Source organism: Tinamus guttatus, unplaced genomic scaffold (genome assembly GCF_059628265.1).
Source record: "Tinamus guttatus ecotype Peru unplaced genomic scaffold, ASM5962826v1 Tinamus_guttatus_pri_ptg000049l, whole genome shotgun sequence".
In the NCBI taxonomy this organism is placed as follows: domain Eukaryota; kingdom Metazoa; phylum Chordata; class Aves; order Tinamiformes; family Tinamidae; genus Tinamus; species Tinamus guttatus.
Window position 1 is genome coordinate 313,969 of NW_028288583.1, and position 23,630 is coordinate 337,598.

Here is a 23,630-nt window from a genome sequence, read left to right on the forward strand (position 1 = left end):
GAGGCTGGGCCAGTTAAAAATATCCACCGTAAAAAGCCCAAGCGGGACTCGGATGCACCGGAGCGCTTCCAGCCTCCGGCACAGACAGCGGAAAGGAGCTCCACACTTCCCCAAGCCTCGTGGCTGGGCTTTGTTCCCGATCTGGGAATACCCTAAATTGCGGGAGCCCCACTTTGCCCATGGGATTAAAGGGTTTCGGGAGAGCTCAGGGTGGGTTTGGTGCAGATATCGCTGGGCCAAGCGGCGCCGCTTGCAGTGAGGGAGGCTTTTTCCATAAAAATAATCCTGTTGCATCCGAACGCGACTCTGCGCGAGACCGAATCGAGGGGTCTGTGCGTGCGAGGAGGGGATTAGAAGCCGCTGGCAGGAGCTGTGGAGGCGCCGAGTGCGGCTCAGCCCCCGACGCCTTCGCCCGGGGCCTGGGGCGACCTCGCGCCTCCGGGGCCAGCACCGTGGGGATGCACCCGCTCCGCCTCCATCCCTGTCCGATGCAGTAAAATAAAATAAAATAAAATAAAATAAAATAAAATAAAATAAAATAAAATAAAATAAAATAAAATAAAATAAAATAAAATAAAATAAAGTAAAATAAAGTAAAATAAAATAAAATAAAATAAAATAAAATAAAATAAAATAAAATAAAATAAAATAAAATAAAATAAAATAAAATAAAGATCCCTGAGCCTGCAGCTGAAATGGTGACTGGAAACCCCCCTAATGCGCTGCCCGCTGGATCCAGGGAGGGAGGGGACCCCGGGGGGGACAGGGCGGCTCCGGGCGGGCGGAGGGGCCCGCGGGGCCGGGGCGGCCCGTCCGGGGGCGGCTCCGCCGAGCGAGGCGGCGCTTGGGCTGGGGGCGGATTTTTTGAGCGGAGCCTCCGCTGCTCAGAGCGGCGGCGGGGGGAGCCCGGGCGGCGGCGGCGGCGGCTGCTGCTTCTTCTTCTCCGCGGGCGTCTGCGGGAGGAGGAGGAGGAGGAGGAAGAGCCGCCTCCTCTCCTGTCCTCCCTCCGCTTCTCCCTTCTTTATGGACGAGCGCTTGAGCCTGCTCCGCTCGCCGGGCGCCTCCGCCGCGGGCCGCCCGGCGCGAGGCAGCGGCGGCAGCGGCAGCCCCCGGGCCCGGCGCCGCGGCGAGGAAGCGGCGGCGGAGGAGGAGGAGGAGGAGGAAGGCAGCATGACGGCGGCGGCCGGCGGCGACGCGTCGCCCGACGAGCCGCGGCACCGAGCGCCGGCGCTGCCCGCTGAGCGCGGCGAGCGCGAGTGCTGCGAGCGGGTGGTCATCAACATCTCGGGCTTGCGCTTCGAGACGCAGCTGCAGACGCTGGCGCAGTTCCCCGAGACGCTGCTGGGCGACCCGCGCAAGCGCGGCCGCTACTTCGACCCGCTCCGCAACGAGTACTTCTTCGACCGCAACCGGCCCAGCTTCGACGCCATCCTCTACTACTACCAGTCGGGCGGGCGCATCCGGCGGCCCGTCAACGTCCCCATCGACATCTTCTCTGAGGAGATCCGCTTCTACCAGCTTGGGGAGGTGGCCATGGAGAAGTTTCGGGAGGACGAGGGCTTCATTCGGGAGGAGCAGAGGCCACTCCCCGACAAGGAGTTTCAGCGGCAAGTGTGGCTCCTCTTCGAGTACCCGGAGAGCTCTGGGCCGGCCCGAGGCATCGCCATCGTCTCCGTCCTGGTCATCCTCATCTCTATTGTCATCTTCTGTCTGGAGACCTTGCCTGAGTTCAGAGACGACCATGACTTTGAGGGAACCGGAGGGACCTTTGGGACAGATGGTGGCCCCTTTCCAACCAATGTCCTCACCAATTCCTCCTCCACATCTGCTTCCATGGTATCATCCTTCACCGACCCGTTCTTTGTGGTGGAGACTTTGTGCATCATCTGGTTTTCCTTTGAGCTGCTCGTCCGCTTCTTCACCTGCCCCAGCAAGGCCACCTTCTCCAAGAACATCATGAACATCATTGACATTGTGGCCATCATCCCCTACTTCATCACGCTGGGCACCGAGCTGGCTGAGAGGCAAGGGAATGGCCAGCAAGCCATGTCCTTAGCCATCCTCCGGGTGATCCGCCTGGTGCGGGTCTTCCGCATTTTCAAGCTCTCTCGGCACTCCAAGGGGCTGCAGATCCTGGGGCAGACCCTCAAGGCCAGCATGCGGGAGCTGGGCCTGCTCATCTTCTTCCTCTTCATCGGCGTCATCCTCTTCTCCAGCGCCGTCTACTTTGCCGAAGCCGACGACCCCAGCTCGGGCTTCAGTAGCATCCCCGATGCCTTCTGGTGGGCCGTGGTGACCATGACCACGGTGGGCTACGGGGACATGCACCCCATCACCATCGGCGGCAAGATCGTGGGCTCGCTCTGCGCCATCGCGGGCGTGCTCACCATCGCCCTGCCCGTGCCCGTCATCGTGTCCAACTTCAACTACTTCTACCACCGCGAGACCGAGGGCGAGGAGCAGGCCCAGTACATGCACGTCGGCAGCTGCCAGCACCTCTCGTCCAGCGAGGAGATGAGGAAGGCCCGGAGCAACTCCACCCTGAGCAAGTCGGAGTACCTGGCCATGGAGGAAGGGGGGGTCAACCACAGTGCATTCAAGCAGGCTGCCTTTAAGACGGGCAACTGCACGGCCACAAACAATCCCAACTGCGCGAACATCAAAAAGATCTTTACGGATGTTTAAGAGCAGAGTGAAGCCCCGGAGCAGACGCCCGAGGCTGCAAACCCACGACCATGACAACAACAACAACAAATACTGATGCAAAGTGACTGTGTTCTCGGTGTTGTGTGGACCATGCACCATCGTCGGTCTGTGTGTGCCCTTGGTTTTATACGTCAATTTTTATTTTTATTATTTTTTTAGATTGTTCCTTTCTTAAAAAAAAGAAAAAAGAAAAAAAAGGATTTAAAAAGCTCGTGAAGAAAAGAGGATACGTAAAGGGAACAGCGAGGGAGCTGGTGGCAAAAACCCGCCGCGCGTTGGAACCAGGTGTTTGCTCCGCAATGTGGGTTTTTGCTCGGGTGTCCTCGGAGTTGGGGACATCTTGCTTTGCTTCTGCTTCCCTTCCCCTCCCTCCCGCCCCGTCCCTTCCCTGCCGGCAGCGCGTGGCTCTTTTCCCTGAGCTCACTTGTTGGATTAGGGAGCGCGTGCTGGGTGGGGAGCCCAGCAAAACATGTCGCAGCGGCGCTGCCGGGGGGCGGGAGGAGGAAACCCCCGGGTGATTTTGCAAAGAGGCCGCGCGGCAGCAGCACCGCGTGGCGCCGCGCCGGCACAGGAGCGGCCCCGCGGCAGCATCCGCATCATGAAGGAAATGTCATCTGGCCGCAGACCGAGGGTAATGGGGTCTGGTTTAAAGAGCAAAAGGAAAAAAAACCAAATCCTCGTTTCCTATCCTTAATTCCCTCCCCCTGCAGCCCCGGGGAGTTGTTGAATCCGATGGGGAATTGCTGTCGGGCCGGGGGCCGCAGGAGGCGGTAGCCGGGGTTGCTGCGTGGTGGTGGCGAGTGCTCCGTGCGCACGGAGATCGGAGCATCCTTGCCCAAAGCGCAGAGCATCCGACGGCGCCTGGCAGCGGAAGAGGCCGATGAGGATCGGAGGGATGCAGTTGCCGTGGTGACGCCGGTTTCCTGGGAAACCCCCCCCCTCCATCCCCCAGGTTGTCATGGCATCCTGCTTCCCATCCCCGCTGCCGCTGGCCCTTTCAGACACTTCCCGCTCCCAGCGGACGGGCTCCACCACTCCGGCTGCCGGCACGAGGACGCTCCAGCCGCTGGCTCCCGCGGCACCAGATCCCTGGTCTCCATGTGCCAGGCATCCCAGCTCGCATCCACCAAAACCTCCCGCCGAGCCCACACATGTGCCAGCGCCGAGCCGGGAATTGCCCCCAGCGCCGCCAGCCTCTGGAAAGCAGCCGGAAAACTTCAAGTCTGTAAAGAGCAGGAGCGCAAAGTGTCCCAAATCCCACAGCGGGCAGGTGGGCGGATGGTGCCCGCTCCATCCTTCCTCGTGCGCTGGTGACCTCCGGACGTCTGCCAGGAGCAGGGAGCTTCCCACTGGGCACTTGCCACCTGCTAAGGTACCGCTGGGGGTTTTTGGGGGGGAACATGGTGCTTTGCGCAGTTTTGCACCTGGATGCGCTAAAGCTGCACGAGCCCCTGCAGCTCCTCTGCCCCCTTTGCCTTTCCCATTGTGAACCCAGGATTCCCGGGATGCTGACGGTATTCGACAGCTTTAGTGGCGCTGCCGCCGTTCACACCAGCAGCAGATCCGATCGGATCAGCTGGATCGGGTAGAGGCGCTGGTGCTTGGCCCTCGCCGGAGCTCCCGGGCAGCCTTTTCCAGCGATCTGGGAGGCTTTTTCCCACCAGGTTCCCGGCCTTTGCATCCCTGCTAAGGATCCTTCTCCAAGTCCTGTTGAGGTTTAGCAGCTGGGGAGACCCTCTCCCCCTCCAGAGGATTTACGGAGGTGCAGCCGTATGATTTTCCTGGTGATGGCTCCTGGGCCATGTGGCCACAGAGGCAACAGGTCCCATGGACGGACGGACAGGCAGCCGCCCTGAGGCAGGGTGAGGGGCTCAGCAGGGGCCAAAGCGCTGGGAACGGCAGCGGGAGCCAGAACCGGGGAGCGTGGACAGGGACGTCGGCTCAGCCGGGAACGTCGGCTCAGCCGGGAACGTCGGCTTAACCGCGTAGTTTGGAGCCCTCTTCCTGCCGAGCCATTAAAATCTGTCTCTGGGAGAGCACGCGGCGCCTCTGAGCCCGACCTGCTGCACACAAGGATTTTCTCCCTGTTTTTTCCCTTTTTTTTTTTTTTTTAGCAGAACATCTCTGAGTGTCTTGGGAAATGAAAACCCGGCACATGGGATTTCTCCGTGGGCTGCCCAATCCCATCGGACTGGGCGGTGCAGCCGGCTTAAAGAGAGGCTGCTGCTGCCTTTCCTAGTTTCCTGGTTTTCCAGGATTTAGGGCTTTAGTGACAAGGTCTGTGTGCCTCTTTTTTCCAAGAAGGAGGTTCCTCGGGAATGGCTGCCAGCTGGAATCATATTCTCAGCTTCTGTGGGAAGAAGTGGCAGTGCCCACAGGGCACCTTGTCCCAGAATTCCTGGCTCTGGAATCACTGCCCTGGTGGGATGGGGGACATTTTCCCATGGTTCACGCCAGGTGGGAGCTGATTTCCAGTCTCTGGGAATTCCGGCCGCTCTGGAGCTGTGGGGATGATGGAAGCGAGCGGCCGAGCGCGTGGCTCCACGCCAGCTCCTGAGCCGCTTTCAAGGCTTCTTGGCTGCTGGTTCTTGTCCTCGGCTGCTGCTGGAACGGAGGGAATTTCCTCCGGGAATACAGCTGGGGCCTTTCAGGAGCAGCAATATCTATCTGACTTCTGACTGTTTTCCACTCAATAACCAATGGATTTAGGGAGCTAATAGCATTGAGTGGGTTTGAGGATTTGGGTTTTATTTCCTTTTTTTTTTTTTTCCAGGGCAGCTTCCAGAGCTGACAACGTCCCCAGGCTCCCCCAGAACACTAGAGGCAGCTGGTAGGTTTGGAAACGCTGCTCCAGGCTGACGCTCCGGATGCTCCGGCTTGCGGATGCGTGTCTGTCCGCTCCGCTTGGGCTCTCCTGGTGCCGAACACGCGCGGCCCGGAGGATCCCGCTATGCACGTGGATCCTGGAGGGTATTTTCCCAGCGACTTGCAGAAAAGCGGAGCGCATTCCCGGCCGGGCGGCCGCGTAATCCCCGGCCGCAGCCCAGCCCGAGGAAGCCTAAGCCCTGGCGCGCTCGGAGCGCTCCGGCGGCATTCCCGGTGCTTACGGCTAAGCCAGGGCCGGATGAGCCGCCGGCGAGTGGAGCTAAGCCCAGGGCCAGCTCCTTTTTCCCCAGCTCCTCAGCCAGATCACTACAAGTCTTGGCTTTGATTTCACTGGAGCTTCCCGGCGCTTCCCGGCCTTTGGAGTGTGACTGGCCTCCATTTCCGCCTCCGCACTCCGTTAATTCCCTGCTGCTGCTTAATGCCATGCGGCGGGTCTTAACGAAACCGGCTTGATTGAGATAAAAAAGGGCGAAAAAACGCAACCCTTGGTGCTAATTATTCGGAATTGGATTTGGAACTTGCCATTAATGACAGATTGGCGTTAACGATTTGAGGGTATTTAAAGGACCTTTTTCTATCTTTATCTCTAAGTGGAGCTCATTAGGCGATTTTTAATTAGCAAATTTTCCTGACAGCTTTGGGGAGCATGGAGATTTTTGCGGTTTCAGATGGGGTGGGATCAGCACATGGGATATTCTCCATGGAGCCTGGGAAATCCAGGTGCATCGGCTGCTTCCTGCTCCAGCCGTGCTTTAGCTCTTGTTTCTCTGCCCTCAGGTAACCCAAGGTGCTGCAAACCCAGAGCATTGGCACCCGAAATGCTGCGGAAAAACTGGAGACGACAGCATGGAAATTGTCCTTGGAAATTGTCCTTGGAATTATCCCTGGTCAAGTGACAGAGCCGAGCCAGGAGCAGGGGATGTGGAAACCATTTGGACTCTGTTTCAGGCTCTTTTTTGGAGGGAAAAATGAGGAAAAATAATTGAGGGATGAAGCAAGCACAGAGGAAACGTTAAACAGAGCTGCTGCGAACGCTCCAGGAGTTTCGTTTGGGATTGGGAGGGAAAAGAGGGAAATCGGGTTGCTCTCGCTGCACCCTTGCAAATGCCCCAGGCTGCTCTCGGGACACTGAATCCGTCCCCTTTTCCTGCCTTTTCCCCCTGTGTGTCCTTCCTCAGGAGGGTTTTTTTCTGTACCAAAGGCTGTGATTTCTTTAACCTCAAGACGTGCGGGGAAGCCGGAGCGGGGCCGGAGGGGACAAACCGCTGCCTCCACTAGCAAAGTGCCAAGCGGTTCTGTGTCGAGCCAGCTTTTATTTTATTTTTATTTTTATTTTTATTTTTATTTTTATTTTTATTTTTATTTTTATTTTTATTTTTATTTTTGAAAACGTGGGTCATTGGCTTGCATGCTGAGCTTTCCAAAAGCTCTTGATTCGGGCTGGGGTCCCAAAACAGTGTGAGTGAGGGGGAGACGTTGCTACCTGACCACCTGCTGGTCAGTGCAGAAGTAAATCACTTTTTTTCCCCTTTTCCCAGATATTTCTCCCTTTCTCTTTCTCCTATCCAAGCTTTTTTCACAGCATCTTCCCAGGCCCAAGGCGAATGGATATAACTTGGGCTGGGAGTGGGCACGATGCTCCGATGGGGCTGTGGCATTCCTGTGTCCACCTCCCCCAACACGGATCGCTTTTAACGCCAGAATATGCCCGATTTTGTCTGATTGTGTGAAATTTCTCTCTCTCTTTTTTTTTTTTAACCTAATGCTGAATTTATTTTTTTAATGGTTTTCGTGAGACCTTACGGATGCTATTTCATAAGCCACGTTCAATAAAACGTCGAAACTATCCCTGTTTCCATCATCCCGACGGAGCTGGGGCTCGGGGGTGGGATGGGAGTCGTGAGGAGCCGCGAGCGGCTCCCGCATGGGGGAATTCGGGAGCCGCCGGGATGCTCAGCCGCTTGTTTAACAAATCGCCTGTGTGACCCCTTGGCCGGCGCGGGGCTCCCCACGCACGCGTCCTCTGCCCCTGGCTCTGCTGACTTCTCGTTGCTTTGATTTCTGCTTTTCTCAGTGCTTTGGAGTTCCTCCAAGTGGCGTCCGACAGTCCCCGTTTGTGCAATTTTGACTTTCCCTAAGGAGTCCGCTCGCCAATCCGCCCCGATGCTCCGCACGGTGCTTGCACCATTCCCAGTCCCTCGTGGGCACCCAGGGGTGCAGGTCACCCCGGTGGGTATCCCAGGCTGGATCCTCACCCCCCCAAGACCTCCTTGGCTGCTCTTCCTTCCCCCGTTTCTATCTCAGGGATCACTCAGGTTCCCCGCTTAATAGTGTCCGATTCTCCCTTGCTCATCCATGGCTGATGCCAATGCCAAGAGCTCGCCCGGCGTCCCTGCTGGGTCTCTGCTTTCTCCATGATCCAAGGGTGGAAAAAGGCTTCACCTACTGGTCTTCCAGGCAGGTTCACATGTGAGTCCCCCTCACCTCATTTATACCTCTGCATAAATGAGACCTGAACCCTCTGTCACCCACGGGTGAAGATGCCTAGAGCTGAGCTCATCTGGGGAAGAAAGGTCTTAAATGCTGCAGCAGCCCTCGATGGTTGAGTCCTCCTGAAGAAGAGGCGAGCGGGAGCTCCTGAGCTCCCTTTTAGATCTGCCCAGGACTCCTGCCCCCCTTGGAGGTCTTTCCCGAGGATCCTGAACAGGGGTGCTGAGAGCTGAGGCCATTTGGGATGCTCCTAGGACCACTCTGTGGAAAGGAAGCGCTTTTTTTTTTTTTTGATCTGTGGGGGAAATTAGACAAGGTTTTGGGGGCAAAACCGCTGAGATTGGAGCTTGAAGTGCTGCTCCAAGGCGGATGGGTTGCGTTTTGTGGCCTCGTGGGAAGCCCAGAGGCTCCGAACCGCGAGTGCCGGCTGGGGAGGGGGAGAAGGGGGAAGCCGGGGCTAAAAATAGCCATTTTTATGAAGCAGCGTCTAAAAACCTCCAAAAGAGACGGGGGAGAGGGGGAGGGCTCCCATGGCAACGGGGAAGTCTGGCTCTTCCCAAAAGAGGGGGTGGGAGATGAGGAAATAGTAAATAAGGCAGAGAAGAGCGGGGAGGAGGATGCCGCGGGGGATCGCGGGAGTGAGCAGCGCTCGGGAACCAGGCGGCCCCGCGGCATCGTCCTCCAGCCCTGCTGCCTTGGAAGCCCTTGGGAAGGGGCTCGGCTTGGCCCCATCCTCCCCCGAAAGGCAGCGGGTGAAGGGGGAGTCTCGAGGCTCTCTGTTTTCCGTGGGGCTGGTGATTCCCATGGGAAGCTGCTGCCTGTGTTTCTCCTAGCATCCATTCCTGGTGGTTTCCCACCTCCAGAGCCAGGGGAAAGGGCATCTAAGGTATTGAGAGAAGCCTGGATTTTCTCTACCACTCGGCATCGGTTGCAGGTTGTGCTGCTCCAACAGCCCCGGGTAGGGCAGAAATTGGAATGAGTGGGATAACGGAGTAAACCCTAAAAAAAAAAAAAAAAAAAAAAGAAAAGAAAGAAATTGGAGGGATATTAAAGGACACTGAGCTTCTTTTGGTCCAGGAAGTTGGTCCCAAGATGAAGGATACAGAGGATGGTGGTTTTATCTTGACCCTCAACTGGTCTTGAGCCCTGAGGCCTGATGTGGACCAGGATCGGAAGTTCTGGAGTGAAAAAGAAGAGAGAAGAGCGAAAAAGAGGCGGTTTTTGGGTGCAGGGCCGGGCTGGGATGCTCCAACAGAGGGCAGTGGAAATGCACTGGCTGGTGGATGCACCATCCAGCTCCGTGCGGAGCAGGACCTGACACTGCAGCTTGCACTGATGTGTTTGGCATGATTCAAACCAGCCACAATTCCCAAATGTGCTCTGCAAAGCTGGGCTGTCTCCGGTGTCTTTGCTTGGGTGAGCGCTCCAGAGCATCCCTGTTCCCACCCTGGCATCGGAGCGCTGTCCCAAGCCCTCTAAGGATGCCGGGATACAGCTGGATCCCCTTCATGGGACAGTAGTGAACATGTGGGCTCAGCCGAGACCCTAAATCAAGTCCCATCTCTGAGGCAGGATGGGGGAATTTCTGCATTGGAAAAAACCAGCAGCACGGGGCAGGTCAGCTTGTGGGGGGGATTTTCTTCCACAGCTGAGAGCTATTGATTTCTCAGCCCTCAGATAATTTGGCCTCTTCCTTCCTGCTTGTGCAGGTCAAATTAAGCCTCTCCAAGAGCCTTTTACCCGGCCAGGCTGGAGCGGGTGCTCGCCCCGTGCCCTGCGCTAAAAGGCACCGTGTCCATTAGCTCACCCGGAGCCAGCAGCTATCCAGCATGAAATATTCACAACCTTAGCAGGTTCCCAAGACCTGAAGTTTTGGGGGTTTTTTGCATTTTTGGCTGGGCAAAATGACCTTTATTTTCGATGAACGGCGCCTGGCTGGTGCAACCTCTGCCGCCTCCTCTCCAGGCAAGAAGCAGAGTGGAGGGGAGCATCTTTGGAGGCAAAACAGCACAACAGTCTGGGCCAAGGACAAATTCAGAGCCGAATCCATTTTCTAAATCTACAATAAACATCCATTTAATTATTAAAAGCAACCCAGAGAAACATAGGGAGAATGTATTTCATGTCAGCTTTGCGGATGGGCAATACTTGCTGAGTTTCCTGTTGGTCTTGATGGAGACTGTTGGCTTTGAGGTGACTCCCAAAATGAGGAGGGCAGTGACTCAGGGCTATCTTATCACTGGGAATCGGAAGAGGAGCAATACGGGCTGTTCATGGAATTTTAGGGGCAGTTTCTGGGACTGGGAGCTCTTTCCATGGCCCGAGACCTGGAGAGCCTGGCCACCACTGTTGGCTCTGCTCGTCCTTCCCCAGGCAATCCTGGGCAACCCCCTGGACCACCCTTCACCTCCATGTCTCCCTGTGGAGATGCGCCGACCTCCCTCACAGCAACATCCTGGGATTTTCCAGCAGCATCTGCTATGGACACAGTTCCATGTGTCCATGCCAGGATGTTCCTGGCTGCAGCATCAGCATCACCAACATCTCCGTGCATCTCCTCATCCTGCTCTCTGGAGCCATGAGGACCCGGAGGTCCCACTAGGGACCATGGGAGGACCACGATGCTCATCCCTGTATCCAAAACCACCACAGTGATACTAAAATACACGGAGCTAACAGGAGGGTGCTGTGTCGCAGCTCGCTGGATTCCCTGGAAAACCAGGTTGAATCCCGGCGTGGCAGCAGGCACGTGCCAGCACGCCAAGCACGGGAATAGCTCAGGATCGGGGTAGTAAATCAGCAGCGCGGCGCTCAATTCACAAAAACTCGTCTCGTTTGCGCTAGAGGGTGTTTGGCCCTTTAAAGGGAGATGGTTTCTCTGCATATATGAGAAAAACACGTTTTCTTTTTTCGTTTTTTTTTTTTTTTTTTTTTTTTTTTTTAATCAGAAAAGCAGGGATAACACGCTATAAACTCGGCTTTGCTCGGCCTCTCTCGCTCCCTGCTTCTTGCAGAATTGCAAGCTGTGACCAGCCACTTTCTGCTAAAAACCTTCCCGGGCTCCTTCTGCATTCCCAAATCTGCCGTTCCCCGATCCTGGTGCATCCGGGCTCTGGCCGGTCCTTGTGCGACCAGGAGCTGCACGACAGCATCACAGAGGTGGGGATGCGATTAATTCCCGGAGATTGGAATCTAGGTCTCGCCACGGCGGGGAGGAGGGAGAAGCTCCTATTAATCTTCTGAATATTCATGGCGAGGCCGCCGCGCTCCGTGGTTTTCCCCCTGCCTGGGGTGCCGGGAGCGGGCGCTGCTTGTGCATGCGCCGCATGCCCCGCTGCGGAGCCCGGGGCCGCTCGGTGCCTTCCTCTTCCTCGCCAGGAAGGTGCTTCATCCGTTTGGATGCAAAGGGGAAAAGCAAGCACAAGCGAGTGCAAGTTTGCACCCTGAATCCCGTGGGAAGCCTGCAGGGAGCTTGGGCAAAGCCGGTCTGCGCGCACAAGGAAAAGCCAAGGGTGGGGGGGACGCTCAGCAAACGCTCCTCTTTCCCTCCCGCCAAACCCCAAATTTGCATGATTTAGACCAAAAATACTCCAGCCTGGGGAGGGAAGTCGCTTGTGCTAAGGAGGAGAGGCTGGAGAAAACGCGAGGGGAGGATGTGGAAGGGATGGAGCGCCGGGATGAGCCGCATTGGTGCCAAAGCTGTGGAGCGCCGAGCGCTTGAGCCGGGGCCTCCAGCCGCAGAGGAATCGTCGCCTTCAAAACAAAGAGGGAAAACAGGCTGCTGTTAAACAAACCTCGGGTGTTTCAGCAAGGGAGAAAGAGGGGTTAGGGCAGAAGAAAAACAGTGCATTAAAAAAGTAATAAAACCATATCAAGGTTGGCTGATTTGGGGATGAAATGGGGGCCTTCTGCTCCAGCAGCAGGTAATTTTGATATTTTCATCTATTTTAGCCCACTGCTCACAAGAGGCCTTGTAGGTTGGATCCAGCAGAACTTCTGAGTGAGTCTCCAGGGGGTGGAAAATAGCAGGAAAAGGAGGAAAAACTGGGACAGCTGCTACCACGCTCTGCTGCGGAGCTGGTAGAAAAGGGTTAAGCGCTCGGCGCTTGGATGCTGCAAGCTTGTCAGGGTTGTACTATTTTTTCTAGCGCATAAGGAGAAGGGAGAGGAGGGTCGAGCCGAAAGGGGGAATTGCCGCAAGGAGGAGGATGGGGAGCAGCAGGTGCCTGGGAGCTGCCGACGGGAGCGACCGCGGGGCGTAAATGGCCCGGCCGCAGCCGAAATCTTGGCGGAGAAGCCGCGGCGCGGGGGGGAATTTTCCACCCGTCTCCCCTCCTCGGTTCCGTAATCCTGGCGCAAAGTAGCCAAGCGGAGTTGGAGCGCAAGGAGGGAGGTTAGAGGATTTTTCTCTTTGGAAATGGTGGGGAGGAGGGGGGAACGGGAAAAAAGCGGCTCGGCCGTCGAGCATCCCGGTGTCGTGGGAGGGTGGCGATGTCGCGGACCCCCCGTGCCGCCGTGAGCATCACCGTGACCCGGGGAGGACTTGCCCCCCATGTGCCCCCTGGGATGGGTTATTTTGAGGGAAGGGGGATGACGGAAGGAGGAAGAGGCCAGGGAGGCCGCAGGCGCCGCGATGCTCCGCATCCCTTTGGGGCTCCGGCGGACGGAGCATCCTTCCTCCGGGTACCGCGGAGCATCCCGCGCCCGCGGGGGTTGTGGCGCTTGCCCTGAGCTGCCACCCCCTGGCACCGGCTGCGCCGCCACACGGGCTCCAGACATTTATTTTTTTCCCCCTTTTTTCTTCCCCCCCGCCTGCCGCTAGCGCGCTCTCCCCCTCTTCCCGTGTTGCAGTGCAGGCTTAGCTGGGCATCAGGAAAACAGCTCCCGGGAGGAGGAGGAGGAGAAGGAGGAGAAGGAGAGGGGGGAGGAAGGAGGAAAAAAACCCCAAGGGGCTGCCCAGCAGACCTGGGGGCTCTGCGGATGCTGCCGGCGGCTCCCTACCTTCTCGCTGTTTTTTCCAGGCGATGCCACACCTCCCGAGGACACTGGGGACAGCGGCGTTTTGCTGAGCTTAGCATCTCGGAGGCAGCGGGCGGCCGCTCGCCTGCCCGGACGCGCGCTCCGCGCCAGGGACGCCGGCTCGCGTCTCCCTTCCCCGCGCTCCGTCCTTCTCCAGCCCCACGCAGCCCGAGCTCTGGCTCGCGCCATCCGGGAAGCCGCCCCCCTTCTTTATTTAATTCTTCCCCCCCCTTGTCCTTTGCTGCGATGACTCACCATTATTTTTAACTCGGAAGAGAGAGGAAATTATGGGTGACCAGGTCTCTCCCTAGGAATTTGTCCCCCCGCCCCGGGGTCACATAAGGTGCGGGTCCGAGTGCCACTAAGACTGGCCGGCTGCAGGTAAAGTGACTCGTGCGCCCGGTGCCACCGCGTGTCCCCTCGCCGGGTGGGCTCCGCGGAGCCGGGGCAGCATGTGGCCCCACGGCGCTCCGGCCCGGAGCCGCTTGCCTTTTCCCGAGGCCGGGTGGCCACGTCCTGCGCGCTCGTGCATTAACCCTTAGCTGCATGCGGCTCCCCGCACGCTCCCGGGGTCCAGTGCATTTTCCCTTCCTTTCTCCCTTCCTTCCTCTTCCCTTCCCCTTCCCATTTATTTTTACTGTAGCCAGCAAGAGGCCAGCTGTGCCCATTTGCCAGGTTCCCTGCATTGGTTCGCACTAGATGGAGGCTTCCCCAAGCATCTCCTCTTGCACCCGGCGGGTTTAGATGGGATTTCTGGAGCGCTGTCCTGCAGAAGGCGGATTAACCCCCCCAGAGGCTCATAGGCGTCTAGCGAAGGGGACTACTCTGCTTCCCCCCCAACTTTATTTCATCTTTCTCTTTCTCAGCAGGGGTGATTTTCTTTCCTTTTTTTTTTATTATTATTATTTCCTCTCTTTTTAACCATCCCTTCACCTTTTCATGAGACACCAACCCACCTACGCCGCCATCCTTCCACAGGGCAGCAGCTGTGCCCCGTGTCCCATCCCGCCACCGGGCGCTCGCAAGGGTTTAGCCTAAGGATTTCTCTTAGACCTAAATATGACAGTTGCTACCGGCGATCCTACGGACGAAGCTGCGGCTCTTCCCGGTCATCCGCAGGACACCTATAACCCCGAGACCGACCATGAGTGCTGCGAGCGGGTGGTCATCAACATCTCGGGGCTGCGCTTCGAGACGCAGCTCAAGACGCTGGCCCAGTTTCCAGAGACCTTGCTAGGGGATCCGAAAAAACGAATGAGATATTTCGACCCGCTACGGAATGAGTATTTCTTTGACCGGAACAGACCCAGCTTTGATGCTATTTTGTACTACTACCAGTCCGGTGGGAGGCTGAGGAGACCGGTCAACGTGCCCTTAGACATCTTCTCGGAGGAGATCCGGTTTTATGAACTGGGGGAAGAAGCGATGGAGATGTTCCGGGAGGATGAAGGCTACATCAAAGAAGAGGAGAGACCGTTGCCCGAGAACGAGTTTCAGAGACAAGTGTGGTTGCTCTTCGAGTACCCTGAAAGCTCGGGCCCTGCCAGGATTATAGCTATCGTCTCCGTCATGGTGATTTTAATCTCCATCGTGAGCTTCTGCCTGGAGACGTTGCCCATCTTTCGGGATGAGAATGAAGACATGCATGGCAGCGGGCTGAGCCACCAGCCCTACTCCAACAGCAGCATGGGCTACCAGCAGTCCACCTCTTTCACAGACCCCTTCTTCATCGTGGAGACCCTTTGCATCATTTGGTTCTCCTTCGAGTTCCTGGTGAGGTTTTTCGCCTGCCCCAGCAAGGCTGGGTTTTTCACCAATATCATGAACATTATCGACATTGTCGCCATCATCCCCTACTTCATCACCTTGGGGACGGAGTTGGCCGAGAAGCCGGAGGATGGCCAGCAAGGCCAGCAAGCCATGTCCTTAGCCATCCTCCGAGTGATCCGCTTGGTGCGGGTATTCCGCATCTTCAAGCTCTCGCGGCACTCCAAGGGGCTGCAGATCCTGGGGCAGACCCTCAAGGCCAGTATGCGGGAGCTGGGCCTGCTCATCTTCTTCCTCTTCATCGGCGTCATCCTCTTCTCCAGCGCCGTCTACTTTGCTGAGGCCGATGAGAGCGAGTCCCAGTTCCCCAGCATCCCCGATGCCTTCTGGTGGGCCGTGGTCTCCATGACCACTGTGGGCTACGGAGACATGGTCCCCACGACCATCGGGGGCAAAATAGTGGGATCCTTGTGTGCCATTGCTGGTGTCTTAACGATTGCCTTACCTGTGCCCGTCATCGTGTCCAACTTCAACTACTTCTACCACCGGGAGACAGAGGGAGAGGAGCAGGCTCAATATCTGCAAGTAACCAGCTGCCCAAAGATCCCTTCTTCCCCTGACCTGAAGAAAAGCAGAAGTGCCTCAACCATCAGCAAGTCCGACTACATGGAGATCCAGGAAGGGGTCAACAACAGCAATGAGGATTTCAGGGAGGAGAACCTGAAGACGGCCAACTGCACTCTCGCCAACACAAACTATGTGAACATCACCAAGATGCTAACCGATGTCTAGGTCGCTGGACCCTCGCCCCGTGCCGAGAGCCCAAGTGGACCGACCGCCCATAGCGAGTGCTGCTCCGCGCTGTGGTCGCCACTGTCTTTTCTACGGTGTATTTTTGGTTCTGCATGGGAAGCGATAGCCGTGTAAGTGACTCTTCACCTTTTGATTTCCACGCTGTCACGCACCCGCTTGCTCCGCTCCCCGCGCCAGCCCTGGGGTGGGTTGCAGCGACCCAGGGGCGGTCGGGGCGTTCTGGGACGCCGCGGTGCAGCCGGGGGACCCGCCAGCTCGGCTCGGGTGAGCGCCTGGGCCGGCGTTTCGTAATGGGAAATGCTGCATGCTGCAATAGTGCCCTCCACTGCAGCATGCCAGCGGGAGGCCCGGGGGAGGGCTGAGCCCGACGGCAGAGCATCATTTATTAAGTCTGCACATTCCTGAGGCTAGCGGAGCGAATAAACCCAGCTCTTGCCTTCGCTTCCTTTCCTTAGACACTTCCATCCCCGCTATTTCCAGGATCACCAAAGACATCTCCACTGGCACATTGAAAATGAGTTGGAAAAGAGAAAAAAACCCATCTTTTTATTTTCTATATCTCTATATAAACCTGGAGCAACTATGCTGTGGCCTATACTATATTTATACTGCAGTGAGATTTAACCAGTAATACAGTGCAGCTGCATGGGTAGTTGTTGCATGACTCTGAGTATTTAACAAACACACGAAAATATCTATTTTCTTAGTAGACTCGATGGTTATTCGTGTCTCTAGTGTTTCTAAGCTTCTCCAGCGACTCGAGGGAGATTGGCAGGAGTCACAAAAGTCTCTATTTGGAAAAAAAGCCACCAAACGACCCCAGGCTGGGGCTGACTGCAGTGGCAGAGGCGGCTGGCACAGGGACTTGAGGACAGTGGAAGTCCCCATTGGGGACAAGGGGCCAGATGTGAATTGGGGTGAATTTGGGGGCAGAAAGCCTGGCTAGGGGTGGTGGCAGGGAGGGAGGCGCTGCCGACGCATCAGTTCAGGGATTTGCAGGTGTTTTCCTGTTTAATTGCCGCATGTGTGGTGATATTGCCGATTCAGGACTCAAGGCAGGGTAGTTTGGGCTGGCAAACTCCCAAGCGAGCCTGACCGGTGCCCCAGGAGAGGGTCTGGGTGGTTTTGGGCTCGTCTCCCTGTTAAGAGGCTGCTCACGATGCAAGAAAGCGGCTCTGGGATGACGAGCGGATCGGGGCTTGCTCCTGTGCTCCGTCCTGGAGCAGCCTCATCCTGTCCCAAGGGTTTGGGATGCAAATACCTTGGGGTTGTCCCTATTCCTCGCTGTGTCCCATCGCGGAGAGCCCGGAGCAGATCCCATTTGCTTCCCTTATGCCACTCTGTCTCTCCTCGCATTTTTCCGCCCTGGGGAACAATCCCTTGAAGCAGAGGGATGCAAACTCCTTGGAGGGTCCCAGCCGGGAAGGCATCTCCGGTGAATGATGCCATTTAGCAGCCTGTGGAAACCCTCTGCTTTGGCTGAATTTGGGGCCAGCTGGTCCCATTCCATGCTAGCGGAGCGAGGGCACCGGGAGCGTCCCATCGCGGAGCAGCCGAGTGGGGTGAACCCGACCCTGCTGGCTCTCGAAGAGGAAAACTACTAATAATAACACAACGGTGCTAGCGTATTCAACAGCAATTTGGTTCCAAATGCTGCTTTGGGCCTGATTCATGGCTCGTGCTGATGCGGCTCGGCTCATCCGAGCGGAAGCGCTCCCGGATCCATAACGATGGATTGAGTCAGGGCTGGCTATAATTATGAACCCGGTGGCCACGGTTCGTGCACCGGAGCCCCGGCGTGTGCCCGGTGCTGGGTGCCCTCAGTCCCCGTGCAGTCCCTGGGGATGCAGCAGTGCTCAGCACCCTGCAGGACCCCCATCGTCCCCAGCTGCGTTTCGTTGCGTTAGGAAACCTCTTCTCCCTCTTCACCGCTGCAGCTCTGAAAGGGGGTATCCCCGAAGCCCAAATCACTCGTAATACCTTAAAAAAGTACTATAGAAAAAAATATATATAAAAAGAAAGGAAATCAAAAGAGCAATGCAATTGCAAGCAATAAATCTGTCCTGGAGAACGGTCCCAGGATGGAGCAAAGATTTTGGGTTGGGAAGGGCAAGGCGGCCATTCTGCAGGACAGGGGATGACCCTGTGTTGCATTCCAGGTTTTCCAGCAGGATGGAGGCTCCCATGGTGGCCCCAAGGACTTGCCAAGGTCAGGCAAGGGGACAGTGTGGTCGCGCAGATCGGCTCAGATGGAGCCAACCCACGTGCCGAGCCGGGACCAGTGACCCCAGCTGAAGAGCTGGGCCTGACGGGAGGGTCATGGGGGGCCAAGGCCACAACGGAGCTGTCAGGCCGCAAAAAGCGGAAGGGTCCGGCGCTCTCTCCCGCACGGAGGAACGATTCCCCTATAGCTTTTAATGGGATTTGTGCCTGCAGGTCGGAGCTCGAGTGCTATTTCTAGCTTTGCTTCTGACTCACTGATGTGATCTTGAACCAGTTTTCGGGAGGAGACTGTGATTTTTTTTGTTCTTTCCTCCTTCTGTTTTTTCTTTCCCTTGAGGAATTTGGTCTGAGAGGCTCTGGGCCTCCTTTGGTGGCCATACCCAGTGCCTCAAGCGGCCCTCAGCTTTGCAGGTGAAAAGACAAGATGCAAAGTGGCTCCGACTGGCCAAAATAAGGGATGGCTGGTGGAGACACCATTGGCGTTGGGTTCATCAGGTCTAGGGCCACCTAACCTAGGTATTGGGATTCTTTTTTCTCCTACCTTGGAGATACCCACCTATCTCCATGAATGGTATGGAAAAAATACCTTTCCGGTCCTCCCAGGCACCATGGGACCCATATTTTAAGAGTTTTATCCTTTGCTCCATGGTTTTGGAGAGCTGTGGTTGCAGCACGGGTCCTTTGCTAGCACCCAGCCACATAGCCAAGTGTGCAGGCAACCCATCAGCCCATGATTATCTTCTAAAATAGCTACTAAGGGTGCTCCAGCGAGGCCCAAGCACTGGCTGGACACTCTCAAGTGATCAGGAAAGAAATCATTGGGATGTGGGGTTGTGTTTTAGTGGGAAATTTGGTCTCTGCAACTTGGGTTTTGTGCCCAAGTCCATTGCACTTGAAGGCTGTATGCTCCCGAGACAAGGATCCTGAGACTGGTGCTATGCGCATGTAGCATGTGGGTGGATAAATATGGGCATATTTGTGCATAAATACACAGAAGGAGAGAAAAGACAGAGGAGGAGGAGGTATTTTTGGGAAGGGCCTCACTTAGTGATCAGATAATTCCTGGGTCGGCCGTGAGTCTTTGCTTCCCAATCCTGAGCAGTTGGGTTTTTCACCCCAAAAAAAGGACTTTTGGTCCTTCCTGCAGTGTTCGCCCCTCTCCAGGCCCAGTGAACCAGCCTGGCTGCTACCCACCTCCCTGGGCACAAGCTGCTGTGACATCTGCGGTGACAAATTCCTCCACTGCATTTCTCCCGTGGGCAATATTTGAGCTTCGAGCATTGCGCACCAATGGTCTCGTGCCAAGGTCCGCGCGGGATCCACAAGCTCTTCTGGATTTGTGTGGCTGCTCTGGGTTCGGGGTTAGGGACTTTCTTTTTGCTTTATTTCAATGGGTTTTTTAGTTATTTTCCGTTGCCTATGAGACTGTAATTACCCGTTTGCCCTCGCTCCCTTGTTGCTTGAGCCCACGTTGCCGTCCTCCAATGTCACGCGCTAATCACGGCCGGGCGCTCAAGGGGTACCGGCGGGCTCCAACCTCCTCCGAGCACATCGATGGGAAGAGGAAACCCAAGGATGCCTCCTGATAGCGATGCTGGAGCTGAACCTTTCGTTTCCATGGTTACGGGAGAAATGGGACCAGCGATGGAGAGAGGCCTCGGCACCGTTCGCGGAGGACTCATGGGAATTTAACGTCATTTAACCATGCGTTTGCTAGGCACAAGTTTAGACACCAGCTGTATCCGAATTGCACAGTGTGTATAGACGTTGCTGCTCTTATTGGCAACTCGCGGGGGTCCCCAGGGCTCGCGCGGGCCGGGAGCCCCCCAAGTCAATAAGGCCGAACATTGTATATAGGTATACATAGGTCTGTGTACATACATATTGCAAACAAGCATTTGCTGTCTGGTTTCTCATGAGTGTATATAATTTATTCTTCATAGAGTACCACAATTTTTGTAAATATCCGCACTAATTAAGAGAAAATAAATATGTATATTATTGAGGAGCTGTTCTGTTATCCCTTCTGTGGTGGGTGGGGAAGGGAAAGACAGGGATGCGTTTTTGAAATGTTCTGTGAGAAAAGAGCAGAAGAGATTAAAGGTTGGAAAAATCCCCACGTGCTCCTGTCACCCACTGCCCACCAGGAGCCAGGGATGCTGGATGGAAAAGCAGCCCTCGGGAGCATCGCAGGCACAGGGCACTGAGATGGGGTTTTTTAGGAGCCGGTGATGGCTCTTGGAGGAGGGAACCCAGGCAGGCAGGGACCTTGATCTTCCATGGGGTGCGAATCCCACTCGAGCATCTTGAGCGACGTCTCCCAGTAGGATGCTGAGGCTGAGAACAGTTTTCCATGTGGGTTGTGGGATGTGGGGGTGGATTCCCACAGGCCAAGGCTCCGTCTCCTCTTGCAAGGAGACAGTTGCCTTGCTCCATCCCTGGAGAGCAAATGTGGTTGTGTTTTCCCAGCTGTACTGCCTTCTCCTCTCCCCACAACTGCCACAAGGGACAGAAGAGGGGGCGGGCGGCACTTGCATTTTGGCTTTTTAGCTGATCTCCTGTAAAGGGAGACCAAGATGAGGACTCAAATGCAACCGTTTCATCTTAGATATGCCAGCGACGGGCTCTCCAGTGCCCTGGAAGCGTTGTTGAGCTCGCTGCTGGTTTGCAGAGCTCATATCCAGGTTCACTGAATCCTCAGGCTGGGTTCAAGATGCCAATTCATGCCCGGGTTGCCACAGTGTCTCTTGACATCACACCATGACTTCCCTGTGGCCAGGCCCTCAACGATTGCCAAAAAATTGCTTTCCAACTATTTTTGCCTAATGCAGCCAGCGGAGCAGCATGGAGCCAAACTGCAGCCTGTTCCTTCTGGCCCTCACAGAGCCCTGAGTGAGTCACTGAGATCTCCCAACTGGAGATGGGTTGAAGCCACTTGATGGTGGGAGCTGCTGGAGTTGAGATGACATCTCCAGACTGAAATGTAAAGGCGCCAGTTTGGCTGTATAGTTTAGTTGGGTTTGGGATTAGCTTTTCTCCTCCTATCTTGTCCCATTGGGTTAGTCCCATTGGAGCTGGACAGAGTTTGCAATGACTCGAGAGAGAAGGCTGGACCTGAGCTTTGGGGATATGGGGATTTGCTTTTGCTCCTGCTCCACTGAAGTGGGATTGTGTCACTGTTTTAAGTGGATCCTGTCCCTCAGCAGAGCCCTCCTTGGCTGATCTTCATCCACCCTAGACCCCCAGAGGATTCAGCAGCAAGGGAAGGAGCCCAGGTTAACTCAACCCTATGCTCTAACTGCTCTGCAGCTGTTGTGACCCTCAACAAGTCAGGGTGAAAGCTCTCTGAGATGATGCATTGCATTGGAGGAGGCTGCGACCCTGGCCAGGACTTCTGCAGTCAGCTCTATGTTGACTGTGTAGGGCAGACGCATGGCAAAGGAGGACCATCCCAGGGCTGTGCTGCTGCAGAACAGCACCAGGGTCTCTGGGGCTCTTGGGCTTCTGACGCATGTCAGAAACACTGTGACACCAGGCTGCGAGTCATCCTGGTCTTCCTGCAGGCCGTGCCACCAGGTTGGCTTTGAACGGAAGGGCACAGTGATGCCAAGCCACAACCATGGCCAGCTAACATGCATCCCTACACCATTTCTGCTTTCACAGGATGTTTTCCTACCTCTGAAGAACATTGGCAGTGCTGTGGGGATACCATCACCTCCAGGCAACTGCCCTGCCCAAGAGCAAGAACCCAAGGGTACAACTCAGAAGGTAACACGGAGCATTTGTGCTGGCATGTGTGCACCAGTGGTACCAGCAGTGCGTGCAAGCTGTACCAGATGCTTCTCGAGCATGATTCATCCAACCCATCTTACATCATGGGCAGGAACAACGCAGTTTCTCCACTCATTAGAGGGGGTGTTGAGAGGGATGAGTTCAGACTTTGGGATCCTGCTTGGAGATGTCTCCAGTTGGCAGGAGCCTCCATCCTGCAGCTTCAGGTCCTCAAGAGGAGGAAGATCTTCACCCAACCTGGAGCTGAGCAGTTGACCTCCGTATCAAGGGACACCGGGGATGCCAATATTTCCACGCCTTTCAAGAGAGAGCAAACGGGCCCATCTGCTTGGGTTCAGCTGGGATTTCTGCTAGCAATCTACTATGAGACCTCAGGCAAGTCCTGTCCTGCTCCGTGCCTCAGTTTACCTATCCATAACACAGCTCTAAGTTTAGTCTGGCAAAGCAGCAAACTCCAAACCTTAGATCAATGCTGTGGCAGAGAAAAGGCATGAGCAGGCGGCCGAACCCATGGGGAGATGCTGCGAGCAAGAAGGGGAGGATTCCTTTGGGCTCCGCGACCCGTGGCGGCGGCTCCGAGCCTCTGATCCCAGTCGCGGAGCGGCTGATCCCCGCTGCGCGCAGGCTGCGTGTGCGGAATGACCTACTTTCCTGCACTTTCCTTGCCGGCTGTTGCCTCATGAAGCCCTCCCGGATCTGCTTGGTCTCATAAATTATGGAGTTAAGCACGTCCGGAGGAGGCATGCTGATGCCGGGCTTGCAAAAAGCTCTCCCCAACGGCGTCCGAGCAGGGCTCGAGTCCTTGAAATCCTGCCTGTGCGTGGCAAGAAGGAAAGGATGGGGCTGCCAAGAAAGCACTACCTCTGCTGCGGGTCCTGGAAAGCTCCGGATGCTGAAACCCCATTACAGCCCATTGCCGGCCCCCCAGGGAGCAACGGGGAATTTTTAGCTCTCCTGGCTGCCTATTAGCAAGTGGGTGGCCGGATGCCGAGATCCAGCCTGCGGAAAGGCCATTAAGTGAAACACAAAGAGCTTGAGGGCCAAGGATGCGGAGGAGAAGGATGGATACCCATCAGCGAGTGCCCTGGGAGCCTCCTTCCACGGCAAGGATCCCTCAGCAGCTGCCGCAGGCAAAACAAAATCCAACAGGGTGAAAGTGACCCACGTTTTCAGTGTGGCATCAAAAATGTAGAGCCACCCGGGTATTTAGCCCCTTTGCTCCAGGGATGACACTGATCCAGCTGCCCTTCTCAGCTCAGCTCTGGAATTTGGGTGCCCTAGTGAATCTGGAGTGGTTTATTCTTAAATGCTGGCATGGGAGAAGCGGAGTCTGGGATTGCAGGGGGATTTAGCGAAGCCTCAGGGGCAAGTTTGTCCCCATCCTGCCCATCACAGCAGTGACACCGAGTGCCAGGCGATGGGGGCAGAGATCCAAGCACATCCCACGCCACGCTCCACCGAGAGCAGACAACCCATTTGGAGGCTGCTGCTTTGCAAGATGATTTACAGCGACGTGGGGACCCAGAGCGGCCACACGTCATCGCGTCGGGGTTAGCAGAGCAGCGCCGGGCGGCTCCAGGCATTTGATTTCACTGCTGCCAAGTATCACCTCCCTGGAAGATGGGATGCTCCAAGGTCACGCTGCTCCCTGACTCCGCACGGAGCGCAGCCAGGCGCGCTTCACCCGTGGCTTTCCGCCAGCTGCCGCCGGAGCCGGCAGCATCCTCCCAGCCCGGGAGGCTCCGGCATCGCCTCCGTGCACCTGGGTCCCCGGGCAGGATCGGCCCCCAAGGACATGGTTTCTCCTGGAGGAGGTCGGGGTGGGCAGGGGATGCAGAACAAAATAGGCTCTGCCGGGCACCTGCTCCCTTCCTTGCAAATAAAAATGCCAACAGCGCACGGCATGAAAGCGGAGCCTTCCCGATGCGGCTCAG

At 56.2% G+C, this 23,630-nt stretch overlaps 2 protein-coding genes and 1 long non-coding RNA gene across 3 annotated transcripts in view; all 3 read left to right on the forward strand.

Annotated features, from left to right (window-relative positions):
• LOC148595876 (uncharacterized) overlaps window positions 1–23,630 on the forward strand; it is a 355,837-nt gene that overhangs the window by 168,398 nt on the left and 163,809 nt on the right. The window lies entirely within an intron of this gene.
• Window positions 1,024–2,861, forward strand: LOC104566833 (potassium voltage-gated channel subfamily A member 3). The gene has a single exon (XM_010213639.2). It carries the CDS (start codon window positions 1,024–1,026, stop codon window positions 2,683–2,685), a length of 1,662 nt encoding a protein of 553 aa, XP_010211941.2. The 3' UTR covers window positions 2,686–2,861.
• LOC104566824 (potassium voltage-gated channel subfamily A member 2) lies at window positions 14,098–15,677 on the forward strand. The gene has a single exon (XM_010213630.2). The coding sequence runs from the start codon at window positions 14,161–14,163 to the stop codon at window positions 15,658–15,660; it is 1,500 nt and encodes a 499-aa protein (XP_010211932.1). The 5' UTR covers window positions 14,098–14,160; the 3' UTR covers window positions 15,661–15,677.

Excerpts from the sequence above, each read along its gene's own strand:
- LOC104566833 (XM_010213639.2), top strand. The coding sequence starts at position 1,024 with ATGGACGAGCGCTTGAGCCTGCTCCGCTCGCCGGGCGCCTCCGCCGCG.
- LOC104566824 (XM_010213630.2), top strand. The coding sequence starts at position 14,161 with ATGACAGTTGCTACCGGCGATCCTACGGACGAAGCTGCGGCTCTTCCC.